At 34.3% G+C, this 15,153-nt stretch overlaps 1 protein-coding gene across 2 annotated transcripts; it reads right to left on the reverse strand.

Annotated features, from left to right (window-relative positions):
* Nucleotides 1–259: 259 nt before the first annotated feature.
* LOC143582022 (putative serine/threonine-protein kinase SIS8) lies at nucleotides 260–10,038 on the reverse strand. Of its 2 annotated transcripts, none has more exons than XM_077064681.1 (13): nucleotides 9,271–10,038; nucleotides 7,501–7,938; nucleotides 6,130–6,233; nucleotides 4,354–5,291; nucleotides 4,135–4,175; nucleotides 3,935–4,003; nucleotides 3,370–3,470; nucleotides 3,065–3,143; nucleotides 2,465–2,563; nucleotides 2,299–2,367; nucleotides 1,779–1,828; nucleotides 1,510–1,686; nucleotides 260–637 (listed from the first exon to the last, which is right to left on the reverse strand). In XM_077064681.1, the coding sequence occupies exons 1-13, from the start codon at nucleotides 9,682–9,684 to the stop codon at nucleotides 550–552; spliced, it is 2,667 nt and encodes an 888-aa protein (XP_076920796.1). In that variant the 5' UTR covers nucleotides 9,685–10,038; the 3' UTR covers nucleotides 260–549. The 2 variants fall into 2 exon arrangements, with proteins under 2 accessions (XP_076920796.1, XP_076920797.1); XM_077064682.1 differs by having other exon boundaries at nucleotides 261–637; nucleotides 7,501–7,957; nucleotides 9,271–9,437.
* Between the last annotated feature and the right edge of the window lie 5,115 nt (nucleotides 10,039–15,153).

Here is a 15,153-nt window from a genome sequence, read left to right on the forward strand (position 1 = left end):
CAGTGACACTTAGGGAACAAATAAATACTTTGTGTAAAAGGAAGATCCTCTACCTCTCTCTCTATATGGAAGAAGTGGATCATTTGAGATGTTCATGTTGCATGTATAAGAAGAAATAATAAACATTCATTGACTCACTTATTCACAATCATTCATTCTCTTAGAACACTATTTTGAATGCTTCTAATCACATAACAATTCAACTAGGGAGGAAGCCTCATCAGAATATTGGCTGATGTTAACAAAATCTTTGTTTGTTTCAATTGCAGTATAGATTCCAAACACATGGTGAATGTTTTATAAACAATTATGACCATGATACAACATGAATTTACAAAGCAAAACAGAAAAATATGATGGTCACATGACCAAGCCGAAAACTACATGAAAACAACTATATAAGAAGACACAAGAATCAGAAACGCACAATGAGAACCAACTTTACATTTCATGACGACTCCAACAGCTTCATTATTCACAGATTGTGAGTGCAGACGATTTGCCATGATGTCAGTCTCTGGCATACATATTATGCTATCCAAAGTGGTCTTAACCTGTTTTAGAACTTGCATTCAACCTCTGAAGTGGTTTCAAGGCCGCCAGGATGTCAGCAAACGTGGGTCGTAGCTTCGGATCACTATAAAATAGAAGAAATATTATGTTGAGATTCTCTCATGTAATCATAAAGTTCACATATTAGTCCGTAGAAATATCGTACATTTTTTTGTATATATAGAGGTGTAAACGATACAAGCCACTCGTGAGCTACTCAAAATCGGCTCGTTAAAAGCTCGAATCGAACCAAAAGCTTAAACGAGTTTGAGTTTGAGTTTGAGCTTGAGCCTAAAAATAAGCTTGTTTAATATATGAAATATAAACTTTTATAACAATAATGAAGATATATTTATTAATTATGATAAAATAACTAAATAATATATATTATGTTATATATAAAACTATAACCAAAGTATTTATAAAAAATAACTATAAATGTATATACTTAATTCATAAGTAATAAGCGAACCGTGTTCAAGCTTGAAAAACCATTCACGAGCCAAACTCAAACTTTAGAAATAGAGCTATCGTAAATTAAAGGAGCCGAGCTCAGACTCAGCTCGGCTCTTTTACAGGCTTGGTTAAACATTCTTAGATGATAGAGGTTAGAGAATAAAGATGGAATATTTTTGGGTCATACTTTATCTCTAATGGGTCAAACAGGAACAGGTCAAAAGTCAGCTCCAATTGTATTCAAGCCAAATAAATGCTTCAAAAAAGTTTTATTCAAAAGAAACACGATTATTATAACAAAAAAGAGTTTGATGCCATATTTAACACAATTAATAAAAACTGCTGGTGGGTTAAAAATGACTATTTTCAGGTGACTCGTTTTGTCATATCACCCAAACCGCTGCTTTAGCTACCCCTATTGCGTACAAAATACAAAAGGTTACAAGAAGATAGTACTTGATAAAAAGATGTTGAACTGTGTTTAAAATTTTGAAGACTTACGTTTGCCAGCATTTTGTGATGATATCTGCAATGATGGGGTCCATATCCTCTGGAATTTCAAGACGACGATGTTGAAACCCGACTGCACCAACAACTTGCATCGGGTTCATTCCACCCCATGGTTGTTGCAAAGTGCAAAGCTCCCATAAAACCACACCAAAGCTGTAAACATCGCTCCTATAAAGTATAAGACAAGATTTAATTATTTATGGTGTCAAGAAAGTTATTTCTTTTTCTTCTTATCCTTCATAAGAAAATGAAGTACTAACTTTTCATCTGAGGGTTCGTTTCTTAGAACTTCTGGCGCCATCCACTCAGCCTGAGAAAACGTAACACGATCATTGACCATGGTATATATATACAAATATAGGAGGCGGCAATTTTGACTGGTTGACTTATGAATGAGTCAACTAGGGTTATATTCACCTCTTAACGGGCCAATTGGGTAAAATCGGGATAACTAGTTTAATGAATACCCCACAAATGGCCGTCGAAAGTGTAATTTAAATGCATAAAATCTCCTCAAACCATTTTAGTAAAAATTGTGCATGTGTGTGTGTGTGTATTATTTTTTTGTTCACATAAAATCATTTTTGACATTTTGTAATCGGATCTGGCAAACTAATTAGTTATAAAAAGTAACTTTTCTAGACAAAAGATGCTTTACGTGGACCCGCTTTGATCTACACCAAAAGTTGTCCACTTTGACCGATAACACAACGTAATCATTTTACTACCACTAATTCATGGTTTACATTTTCACCTTGGCATATACTAGATAATACATACCGTTCCAGCAGTAGATCTTGAAGAAAGAAACGTGCTATACTTCATTCTCGACAACCCAAAATCAGAAACCTGATAATTAAAATATCAGCCACAATAAACCGTTTTTAGAACACAATACCAAAAAATCATTCAAAAAATTTTAGGGACTATAAGGCTGGTAGGCTACCTTCACAACCCAATTCTTATCAACAAGAAGATTTGGAGTCTTCAAATCACGATGAACTATAACAGGCGTGCAATTGTGCAAATAATTCATACCACGAGCCTGAAATTTTTAAGTTAGAAAACAATAATAAGATACAATACAAACGTTATTAATAAAGGTTAATAAAGGGTCAAAATAACAATTAGATTAAATTTTTTAAAGAGTGTTTGGATGTGTGTACAACTTCAGGAATCAGAAGTATATAGCCAGTTGCGTTAAGCTAGGGGTAATATGATAATTTCACATTTATCTCGGTAGTAACATACAATACAAACTTAAGATATGATAAATAAAACCTTTAAATAGGAATCAAAATAATTAGTAGATTAAAGGTTAACAAACAGTGTTTGGAGTAAGCTAGGCGTGGTATGGTAATTTTACATTTGTCTTAATAATAATCAGTTTTGTAACAACAGCAGCTTACCTGATTATCCAAATCTGATAATCAGAAAACTGTAACCATAATGAATTTACCCAAACAGTCTAAACTGATTATTTAGGCTTGAAATCAGAATGATTAGTTAAAATGCACATTCAAAGTTTAAAGAGAAGTGAGCATACAGTATCAAAAGCCATTCTCAAGCGTCTTCGGATATCTAGTTGGTTGTTGGGCCGATGTAGCAATCTATATAAACTACCTCTGCATAAGGTTAAAACATGTTTCATTATTTCATAGGAAATAAATAATAGTGTATGAAGGTTGACACCATTTAAAGAGTGAGGTTAATATATACTTATCGCAAATTACTTAGAAAAACTTTAAAATGCTATTGGAAAAGGTTTTGGGTCGACCCAACCGTCCGTTTTTCCACATCTAATTGTCTGTATCTGACTGTGCATTATACTATGATAGGAAAGATGAATACCTAGGAAGAAATTCGGTAACAATTGAAAGATGTGGTGCGCGTGTTACAGCCCCCATGAAGAGTACAACATTCGGATGTCTAACTCTTTTCATGATCCTCACCTTGTAATCCAAAACATTTACAAAATTAAAAAGGATTAGCACAAAATTGGATGTGTAGTTAAAAGTAATTATTGAGGCTTCAGGTTTAGCTAGTAGTTTAGCTTGTTTGGCTAAAATTGCTTATGATTCAGATTTTCTAATTGCTCGGGTCAAAATAATCAAACTAAGAGAAGCCAGTATGGACTTGCTATAAGAAACTGATAGTTGAGGTAAAATGTAAAATTGCATAACTGCCCCTAAGTTTAAGCACTATCTGATCAACGGATTGTGTGATTCTGATTCCACAAGTAACAATAATCACTTTGAAAAAGGAAAATCCAACAACCCCTTTCTGATTTAACAGGTCTGTTTTCCAAAATGTCATAAGGTGCTGTAAAATATCAGATTATGCTAACTCTATATTTGCCAAAAAAAAAACCCATTAAATTAGGTGCGAGTAGCTGCTCACGGGAAGGGGGGGGTACCTCACTTCTGAATTCCTCAAGGGATTCGGTTGTTATTTCTTGGTCTAGGAACTTCTTAACAGCAACCTCCTGAAATATATAATGAGGCGAATAACGTCACATAGATATTTTACAAAAATGTATCAAAATTATTCTAACATCTAAAGTATCAAGATCAACAACAACAAAGCGATGGCCAATGGTTATTAAAATAAACTCACAGTTCCATGCCATTCACCACGGTAAACCTCTCCATATGATCCTGTACCAAACAGAATATATATAAATGAAACTTGCTATTGTTTGTGATCAAGTAATTTATAAGGTTTACAGAATAATAGATAAAAACGTCACTGTAGTAGCGACATGTTGCCACCTCTACAAAATACCAATAAAAGTAAGCAAGTGAAGCATTAAGAAATAACAAGATAAATCAGTACCCAATCCAATACGTTCACCCAATGTGATATCCTCCCATACTATTTCACAATCCGCCACATCATCAAGTGGCACGTCAGACACCGTGCTTTCGTTACCCGTTGACCGGTCTGATATCCTCTCTCCATCTTGACCTATCTCGTATTGTGCTTCCATGTCCCCTTCCCTTAATGGAGAAGAATCCAAAACAGAAGTTGTTGTTGCAGCCATAACTGCCGCCGTCACTGTGGCGGCAGCCGCCACCGGTAGTTGAATGTTCTGGTCCGTCATTGTTTTAGTGGCAGCTACCATCGCGACAGCGGCCGCTGCCGGAACACTTTTCATGTATTCTGCTGGATTTGCTTCAGATCGTGAAGAAGCTCTTTGTGGACGTGGCAATGGAGGCAACAAACGAGGTTGACTTGACTGATTTTGACCTTGACCTTCACTTTGACTGTCAGTGGGACTTTTTGATGGTTCGTCTTCATAAACTTGGGTAAAGAGGTCGGGAGGAGCAACAACACCGCTTTCAAGTAGCACATCATGTAATTTCTGGGCCAATTTAGGGTTTTCTTTTGCAGCTTCCATCATGTATTGTGAAACGTCATTTACTTTCATTTTACGTACTGCCGGGGAACTTATGCCCTCAGTCCACGAAGGGGATCTTCCATGCACATATGCTTTTTGTGGAAATTGAGGTAGGGATTTCTTGGGTTCTAATACTGATTTGATTGGTTGTGATAAACCGGATGAATGTGTGTCATTATTGTTTTCCATGTAATCTACAGATGAAGTTGTGAGGTTACTTGTGGAGGAAGCTGCATACGAGGAATCTTCATCTCGGGACCATGGGCTTGAAGATAAAGATTCTTCATAATCTACATTTGATCCTCCGAGTCCTCCTAGTGTGTCAGATGGAATGACAGTTCCAGGATCCGCCATCAAGTCAACAATATATTCCCTGGCAATTGTTTTAACATTTCCATTGGTTAATATTTGTATTGAATAATTTGAATTTTGAATATATTTAGAGAAGAATTTTGTAAGAAATCATATAAGATTTTCTGTGGTATATCTTTGCGGATAACATATTTACAAGTAACTGAAAGCATGAAATTGTACAATTTAAGGAGGCATAAGAGCACCATATTATTATTTGACTCATCTACCTATAGATGGATGGATTTGGGTCAACAAGTCCAATTTAGGGGTGTCAACAAGCCGAGCGGAGCCCGAGCTTAACTAGGCTCGAGCACAGCTCGTTTAACTTATGAGAGCTCGAGCTGCATCTCGTCTCATTTCGAGCACTACCTCTAAACTCGACTTGGATTGTGAATGGTTTTTCAAGCTCAAGTTCGGCTCACTTACTATTTATTATGTATATTATATACATTCATAACCCTCTAAATTGCTTTATTGTAAAAATGTTACATGTAATAATAATAATAATATAGTTTTTCAACAATATTTTATACATAAATGATCACTTTTCGAATAAAAGCTGGATATAGAAAGCTTATGCTCGTAAAGGATACCCATTTTGGCCCGTTACCTAACCCAGTAACCCACCCAACCCGTGCATTACTGGATAAATTTCCGCCCACCAGTTGTTTGCTTTCTGCATCATTTCATATTTATTTCCTTATCTAATCAAGTTAGTATGCTTTTTGAGCCCCCTTTTTTTCAGTTATTAGCTAGAATCAATAAATTTTAAAAAAGAACTAAATTCATATTAACTTGTGAACTATAAAATTGGCGTTTGACATAATGAATATTTAAATCAAAGAAAAGAGCAGAACCTGCCATCACCAAGTTTTATAAAGTTCATTGCAACTTTGTCAGAACCAGTGTATTGCTTCCCTTTCACTAAGCAGCAGGGGATGCCCACACTATCAGCCAAAACCTACAAATCCAAATAACACTAACTAGTCATGATATATCATCAAGTGAAAAAAAAATCCCACAAGTGCATCTATCATAAATTAAGAATACGTTAAGAATATATAGAAATTATCAAGTGGCATATATATTCATCACATTTTAGAAGAAAAAACACACAAAAGTCAAACAAAACTTGGAACTCTAAAATATAGTTGTGATGACATGCTCGCATGTGTTAGTTTATCTAAATATTATTCTACACAACAAGAATGTTTTTTCGGTGCATACCCGGCTTCCATGTGGACTCTAATCTTCTCTAAGCTAATTCTTGTGCTTATGTTGAAACTGATTTGCTCTCTCTATGATAAATCCTTCATATTAGTATAAGAATTGTTTTTCTAATGATTTTAATTATTATTTATAAATAAGACGTAGAATACTAAATCAACTATAAAGATGCACTCCTTAACTAAATGTTATTGCTAAGTGCAATATCAAAAGATTTTTGTAAGGATATAATTTTAGTTTCATGTGGTGGTTCATGTATCCCTTTTGGCATCACGAAGCCGAGCCCAACCCAAGCTCTCCAAAGCTTGAGCTCGGACTGTGAGTAGTTTTTCAAGCTCGGCTCGTTTATCATTTGTTAACTTTTTATATAAATATATATTTATAATTATTTTAATATATATTTATATTTATACTTTAGCATTTAACATAGTATATACAAATTTGTCATGTTTATCATAACTTTATTATAAAAAGTATTAAATAAATGAATCAATATGTTCAATAAAAAGTATATAAACAACAAGCTTGTTTAGGTTCGCAAGCCTACTCAAGCTTGATAAGTGATGCTCGAGCTTGGGCTCGTACATTAAATGAGCTTATGTTAGGCTCAGGGCCTCGAGCTCATGTAAGCTTGACTCAATTTAAGCTTTTAGCGAGTCGATCTCGATAGCTCACGAGCACCTTGGTTCATTTATATCCCTAGTCAACAGGATGCAATGTTATCACAACTTCGACTTGATGCCGATAATGAGTTTCATACCAACTACAAAAATGTTGAACACACATATATAAAAGAACATTAACTACTTTTAAACTAATTAGAGACCTTGTGATTTCACAATATTTTTTTCACCAAGAAAAAGTCCTACCTGGCCTATTTACTTATTAATTTTACCAGAGAATCACTAAATTAATTTCATTTAAAAAAATCGCTTTCAAAGTGCACATCCAAACAACCGCATAACTTGAATAAAAGAATGATCTGGAGAGAAAGTGAATACCTTAAAAAGCAAAGCCCGATGGCGGGCCAATCCAATTTTCAACGAGCCAAGAGGTAAAACCATGCTTCCAATAGTACCCTTCAACCTCGAGCTAAAATCCCTCCAAGCTACCAACATATTATCCGGATTCCTAACTGGGCCCCCCATATGATCAGAAACCAAAACCGCAAGCCTCTGCACCAAACTTTGACCAGCACAATCAACAGATTCAGACACTGACTTTACAGCAATCTCCAAAGCCCTTTGTTCAAGCTCTAAAAGCTTGGAATCTGCAGCCTTGTCAACAAGAACTGTTTCCCATGTAACATTATCTGACACGGGTGTTCCTTGTAACTCCACAAAGGAAGGCATCTTTGAAGATGTGGGGCCCGTTAGCACCCCGTGTAGATCATAGAAACCATCAACAATCTTGTCATCATAGCTAAGAGCATTGTAGTTCTGTGATGTATGAACAAGTCTAGGACATGAAATGTTAGAATCCAATAAGCAAAAACAAACAAAGAAACTAGGCAAAACTTGAAATTTTTTGCATCAAGATAAGCAATCATAGTAATGTTATGATTAAAAGTATGTAACAAATTTCATATCCATTGTTAAAAAATTTTATGGAAAGGGATTATCCGATGCCGTTTAGTATGCTTGACTTGATATTCACTTAGGATTAAATAAAAAGTGTTACTGGGAAAGATCGGTGTCACTCAAAAGCAACCTCATTTTGTAGTTCTGAGTATATAACTGACTATCAATAAAAATATTATTCACGCCCTATTGAATCCTTATGTTAAAACAATTATCCACAATATAGAGTTGGTTGGAGCAATAAAAGTAAAAGGGAATGACAAGTTTTTGATTCCTTATGAAAACGAATACACTTATAACACATAAGGGAAGACATTATCAAAAGAAGATATGTTGCAAGACTGCAAAGGGTTGACCACAACTTGAGAGACGTATATGTTGAACTGAATCCCACAAACAAAGTAACTATCAAATTCATCATGCATTACTACTAATTAACATGCATTACTAATTAAAATTTAAATGGAAATGAGAAAGACCGGTATACGAATAAGTTTCAGGCAAGATATTTTTGTCAAAATAAAGGACATGATGCAAGTTTTGAGGGAAAACTTCACCCAATAGTAACCAAGTGTTCCACTAAAGTCGCTCAACTTTCATTAGATGTTCCAATCTTGTGTACGTTTTTCATTAATGTTCTTTTTTAAAAAGGAATCAAGTGAGGCAAATGAAACATATATGAATCTTGATTACTATTTAGTGATTAATTTTTCCATTTAACGTGGAGTAGGGAGGTAATACTGAAGAAAACAATTCACGAAATAATAACCAAATTCTTCATTTGACTCGCTTGATTTTTACATATTTTTTTAAATTAACATTTAAATTACAAAAACATTACACGAGACTTACATCTAACGAAAGCTGGTGACTTTAGTGGAACATAAGAAAACTGAGTGACTTTAGGGGACATTTGGGAAACTAAGTTACTATTCTGCAAAGTTACCCTAAGTTTTTAACACTGAATACTTTAACCTAAATTGCACAAACAAAGTAACAATCATACTCAACACACCTTACTAATTGCAACTTAAATGAACTAATAAGTAATAAACAGTCTGATTGTTTCCATAACCAGAAACACTTCATGTTTGCCTCAAAATGGCAATCAAACATACCATCATGCAAATAAGTGTCCCACCAATTTATGATCAACTGAATGAACCAAACTGAAATAAGAACTCAACTTACCCAATAACGACACGCAACGATTTCCGCAGGCGTATTCTCCGGCACACAAGACCCCAAACTGATCTGCTTAACAGCTTCAATCTGCACAGCTTCCGGATCCTCTCTGGCACTCAACTCCAACGCCAATTGAATCTGATGCTCTTCTTCCGCTTCCGCATCCCGATTATTATCATCAAAACCCCTCAATTCACTAATAGCAGCATCCAGTTGACTACTGGTAATGGAGTCAAACTCTTCAATTGACTTAGGGCTTTGATTCCTCTTACTGGTTACCGAATTAAGCCACCGGGTAATCGACGACAACGGCTGCTTACTAATATTAACCTCACTCGATTCCGATGATTGATTTAGACTTTGGCTTTGACTTTGACTTTGGTTTGATCTAATGTGCAGCTTCTTCAATAGGCTTTTCATGATTAACAGTTAGGTCAACTTACTTACACTACAAAGTCAATGCAGACTGATTCGATTATTGAAATTAACAAACCCTAGATGATGAAAACACGAATTGAATAGAGAGATTGGATGGATCGATGATCGAGAAATAATAATAATATTATTATTATAGAAGATTGAGAGGATGGGAAGGACAGAGAGAGTAATTAATTAGTGGGAGTATGACAGCAGCAGCCACTTGTGTGATTTTGATTTTGATTTTGATTTTGATTTTGATTTTTAGGGTTTTTATTAATTTGGGGAAAATTGAAGAGTATAGTTTTGTAGTGTTCTGTAATGCACCCAACAACAACTACTACTAGTGTGGATTATTGGACTGTTGGCCACTTGTTGTAGCAGGTGAGTGTACAAATATGGAAATTTAAGGGGATTTTGGAATATACCATCAAACCACTCATGCTTATCTTCGTTTCTTTAAAGGACGTTCATACTTATCAATTGAGTTGGATTTGAGCGTGAAATTAAACGAGGTAGCTCGGTTCACACTTGAGCTTTAAGTTAAACGAGCTTAAGATTGAGCCGAGCCGAGCCGAGCTTGGGTCGAGCTCAACTCCGTTACAAAATTGAGGCGGCTAGACTTAGATTGTTTTAAATCAAGTTTTTTTAGCTAGTTCTGTTTGAACTTTTATCAAATGGGCCACGAGCTTTTTGAGCAATCCTGTATAAATGTATTTTAACTTGTTTTTGGTTGTCAATTGGAAAATTATCATAAAAAAATTTGATTTTGAGAAAAAATACATTTTTTTCTTTAATTTCACATGTGTTAGTTTGTTTGCTATTTTAGACTAACTACTCAGATATAACAAAGCATATTCAATTTCGTAGTAACAACTTACAAAACTGCATTAGACATTTTACTATGGATAACTTCAAAGTTGATAATGAAATCTAAGCACGGGCTTATGTTAGAAAGTAGGGGTATTGTTCTGTTATAATTCTAAACTTAGAGGACAAAATTTTAAAATGTTCGTTAATAGTTGGTTAAGGCTTATAAGAACAGTTTTGTATGCTCTAATCTGTAATCACTTTCACTTTGATAATAAACGAATTTCCTTGGTAACCATTGCCATCATTTTGTTTCTTAATTACCAATACAATATTTGGTATCAGAGCATAGGTTCTTGATCAATTCAATCAAGCCTATTGCTCTTTCGTTCTTTCAATCCGGATATCCGACGGACTGGATCTTGATAAACGCTTCGCACATAAATACTCTCGAAATTCAATGGAACCTCTTTTTCTCAACCTAGAGAAACCTGTAGTACAATTCCTCTTCAGTGTCCGCTTATTTCATCAACGAATTACCAAATTTGGTCTATAAAGTTGAAGGCAATCTTCAATGTACATGATGTGAGAGAAAGGATATCTTGATGATTTCTATTTACCACAAAGTCTCCTTAAATAGTACAAAGTCAATAGATAAAAGAGGAGAACCCAACTAACTACAACAAACTTTCTAATCCTATTTTAAGCACATGATAATTCCAAATAATACAAAAATACAATTCCAATAATATCAAGATATTATTGGTTAACACATGGCGTGTGGGAGGTAATTGAACCAATGACTAGGGCCGCCGTGGACGTGAAGAATAGCAACGTTGCTATAACGTATATGTTTCGAGCCCTACCAAAAGATATGGTGCTTCAAGTAGCTCATCTCACAACGAAGAAGGAAATTTGGGATTCGTTGAAGGCTCGATTCATTGGAATTGATCGAGTGCAGAAAGCGAGACTTTCAACCCTAAAGAATGAATTTAAGGCACTCGTGATGAAAGATGCGGAAAGCATTGATGAATTTGCAAGCAAGATTACTGCAATTTCATCAAGAGCAAGTGATTTAGGTGAACCTTACTAAAAGAAGGTATTGGTTCGAAAATTACTCAATGCAGTCCCTAAAAAATTCATTCAAATTGTTGCTTCGATCGAACAATTTGTGGATCTTGATACTATGTTGCTTCAAGAGGCAATTGGACGGCTATGTAACGAACCATCTGCTATGTGTAGGATTATCTTTCAACTCATTATCCATCGCGTTCTCGGTTCGATAGAACACTTTTAGAGCAGGTTTGGGATTGAATTTAAAAACTGCTTATTGGCATTTTCGAAAAGCCATTTTGAAAAGTCAGGATTTGAGGCTTTTAGAAAACTGTTTTTTACCCTTTCAAAAAGCTAAAATAAAAAAGATTTTTGTGATTGCCAATCACTTTTTAACTTATTGGCTTTTTTGAAAACAACAATAAACCAATAAGTTATTTTCAAACTCAATCTCAAACATGTTTTTAAGGTTTAACTTCTTTCCAGGTTAGTTCTTCTTGTTGTTTTTTTTATATTGTAATGCCTTATGAACCCCGTGGCATGGTTGGTTACTAGCCAGGAAAGATGGATCTACAACGTGGAGGGAACTTGATTTCGGTTAACCTCATAGACATGAATGTTCGGGTTCTAAATGTGGTTAAACTTAGTAACTATAATATGTTTCAAACCAACATAGTGCATGCGTGTGAATTAGGTGTACTCAAACCTTGTCTATATAAAAAAAAAGGTCTCTAATTGTATCTTGATATTAAAAGCATGCACATGCATATTTAGAAACAATTATGAATCAAGTTAATTATGATCCTTTTAGTCACATGCAAATGGTCGTCAACCTTGGATGACCCGTAGTTAATTACGTGTCTAGAATATGTAGGTATGTTTGGTAGAGAGCTTTTAGCTTTAAATCTTTGTTTGGTTAAATAAGCTTGAAGCTTTTAGGTTATGATAAAAAGATTAAAACTAAAAGCTACTAGTAGTAGCGTTTAAAAAAAACTACAAACTTTTAATACTTAAAATTGTACAAGTTTGGTACTTGAAATAATAGTTACACATTTAACCCTTATTCAAAACCAATTACCCCAATGATTTTTTAAGAAACCACAACTTTTCACATGTTAATATTATTTTTAGAAAAATTACATCATAAAAACGAGCATTTCATTCTCTTTAATTTGAATATGGTATTGTTACACTTCTTTAACTTTAAAAAATTAACATATTATGTGATTACATGTTAGGATCCGCAACAAGCCAAGTCAAGTGAGCTCGGGTCATATGTCAGCCCAAATTATGGTTGGAACGAGTCGATTCAAAAAGGGGGTTAATTCGGTTCGTGTAGTTACGGTTTTGAGCCGAAGGGGGGCAGGTCAGAATAAGTTTCAGATTAGTAGTGTCGGGTCGAAACGAGTTTCGAATCAAAACAGGTTAGTTTAAAAAATATCTATTTGAAATTACTATAATTTTCAGCTTTGATTCCTGATTTTCACCACTAGGTACATGCGTAATACCTTTGCACAAATTACACGTCTACATTCGGATTATGTGTCCATTGTCATCAGGTGAATCATGTACACTGGCACTGATTATGTAGTTGATGTCAGGCTACGCGCCCAACCCACCACACCGCACGGACACCCAACTAGTTTTATTAAAAGCTACAGCTACTCTGTCAAACACATAAATATATCTAAAAACTACAACTACCATCTTCCAGCCACCAATTTCCAGCCAACAACTACCAGTTATTTTTGCCAAACATACTTGTAGTGATATACACTACTACAAAAATGTATATTAACAATGGTCTAAAAGTAATTTACAACGTTGTGAGGCTCAATCGTTGAATATAATGCAGAGCACCGTTTTATTTTGAGCAATTATCCAAACCCGTTGTAAATAAGAAGGAAACTAGCGTTGTTTAATAGACAAAACCTTTAACAATAAATTTTAACATGTATATTAAAACGTTTAACATTTTCACGCTAGATTCCGCTAATATATTCATTACTTGTAACGATTATACAAAGACACATTCTAAAAACTTAAAACGTGTAGTTATAATATTAAACCGTTAAAGATGCTAAACCTTTTCTTTTTTTAATAATAAAAATTATGGTGTTAATATTACTTTTTACATTGGTTATAATGTAAACCATTTTATAAGTTTAAAATAGTTGCGCATTTATAAGTTGAGACAAATATATTTATAGTAGTGATTTAAATTGGAAGAGAAACACATTATAATAAATGGTTTTTAATAAGGTGGGTGGTCCATCCGCCAACTAATACGAATTAATATCGATTAAATGAGTTAAGTTCAATCATAACAAAATCATATCAATAAAAAGATCGATCACTTTGCAAATTGCAACTTGCTAACGTACTTCTCCAATCTACCCAACCACTTTCAAAATTCTCCAATCTTACCTCCTGCAAAATCCTCTATTTATGTCTCTTTCCCAGTTTATGTATAACATTCTCTTACGTTCTCTTCCAAAGCAACCTCACTATAGGTTCTTGAACTTTTATATTTGTTGGAATTGGTGATCTCGGAAATATAATACCTTTTGAATGACCTCTTGTCTGTTTCAATTTTTAGATCGATTTCAGGCAATAAGAAATGGAATTATATACACATTGGATGAGTGAATCCAATGTGTTGGCTTCCACATTCTCCTATATCTATAGCATATTTGGAGTGTTATGTTGTCAATGGTGTCTGGCGGTTTGACTTTAGGGGGTCTATGGCTAAGCTTTTAAAACTGTTTAAGCTTAGCCCAACACCCTATAAAACTGATGACTGTGTGATGTTTGAAATGCTAAACGAGATGTCACACCCCAATCTACGGCGGAAATACCGGCGCGTAAACTGTTGGTTCACATCTCATAAGGCACTAACATACAATATTAGTGACAATATCGAATTATTTTATTAAATTCACGTCAAGTACACATTATCCAAAAGAGATTACAAATAAAAGCAAAACAAGTATAATTGTAACATCTTGTCTTTTTATTAATAACCTAAAAGCCAAATAAACTAAGTTCTTCAATAACTTCAAACATCCAAGATAAACATCATGCAATATGCGTAAAAGTAGGTTTTTCAACAACACAGTTGAGTAAGTAATTACCAGATTTTGATGTAATAATATAGTATATATTAAATTGTGCAAATTAATATCATGAGTGTCAACAATTATATATTAAGCAAATAATTGGTGGTGTTTGACCATTGCATAGCGAATCTGGCTTTGACTACTAAGACGAAATAAATAAAAGTAAGGTTGTCGATTGACCATTTCCTAGCGAATCGGGCTTTGGCTATTGAGACGACGTATGATCATACTTCAATGTGATTATTATGGACATTTCTGAATGCGATAAATAAACAAATAAGCAAGTAAGCAACTAGCATTTAAACATTCAATTGATCAACAACAAAATATTTAAGATTTGCAAGTGATGCAATTAAGATATATAAAAGTATTATAAGGTACGCATAAGGTCCCCAAAAGATTTAAAAGTTGTAAAATAGGGAAGTGATTACTCACCTTAATATTCAGGCGAGTTAAACGATAAAATATAGATATTAAACGAGTCTCAAGT

Source organism: Bidens hawaiensis, unplaced genomic scaffold (genome assembly GCF_021521415.1).
Source record: "Bidens hawaiensis isolate Kalapana, Puna unplaced genomic scaffold, B.hawaiensis_p1.1 tig00031411_1, whole genome shotgun sequence".
In the NCBI taxonomy this organism is placed as follows: Eukaryota; Viridiplantae; Streptophyta; class Magnoliopsida; order Asterales; family Asteraceae; genus Bidens; species Bidens hawaiensis.

Bases quoted from the DNA above. Each gene is read 5' to 3' on its own strand.
- LOC143582022 (XM_077064681.1), bottom strand. From the start codon at position 9,684: ATGAAAAGCCTATTGAAGAAGCTGCACATTAGATCAAACCAAAGTCAA. The intron at 7,939-9,270 runs GTAAGTTGAGTT...CATACATCACAG, and splicing joins TCGTTGCGTGTCGTTATTGG to AACTACAATGCTCTTAGCTA. The intron at 6,234-7,500 runs GTATTCACTTTC...TTGGATTTGTAG, and splicing joins ATCGGGCTTTGCTTTTTAAG to GTTTTGGCTGATAGTGTGGG.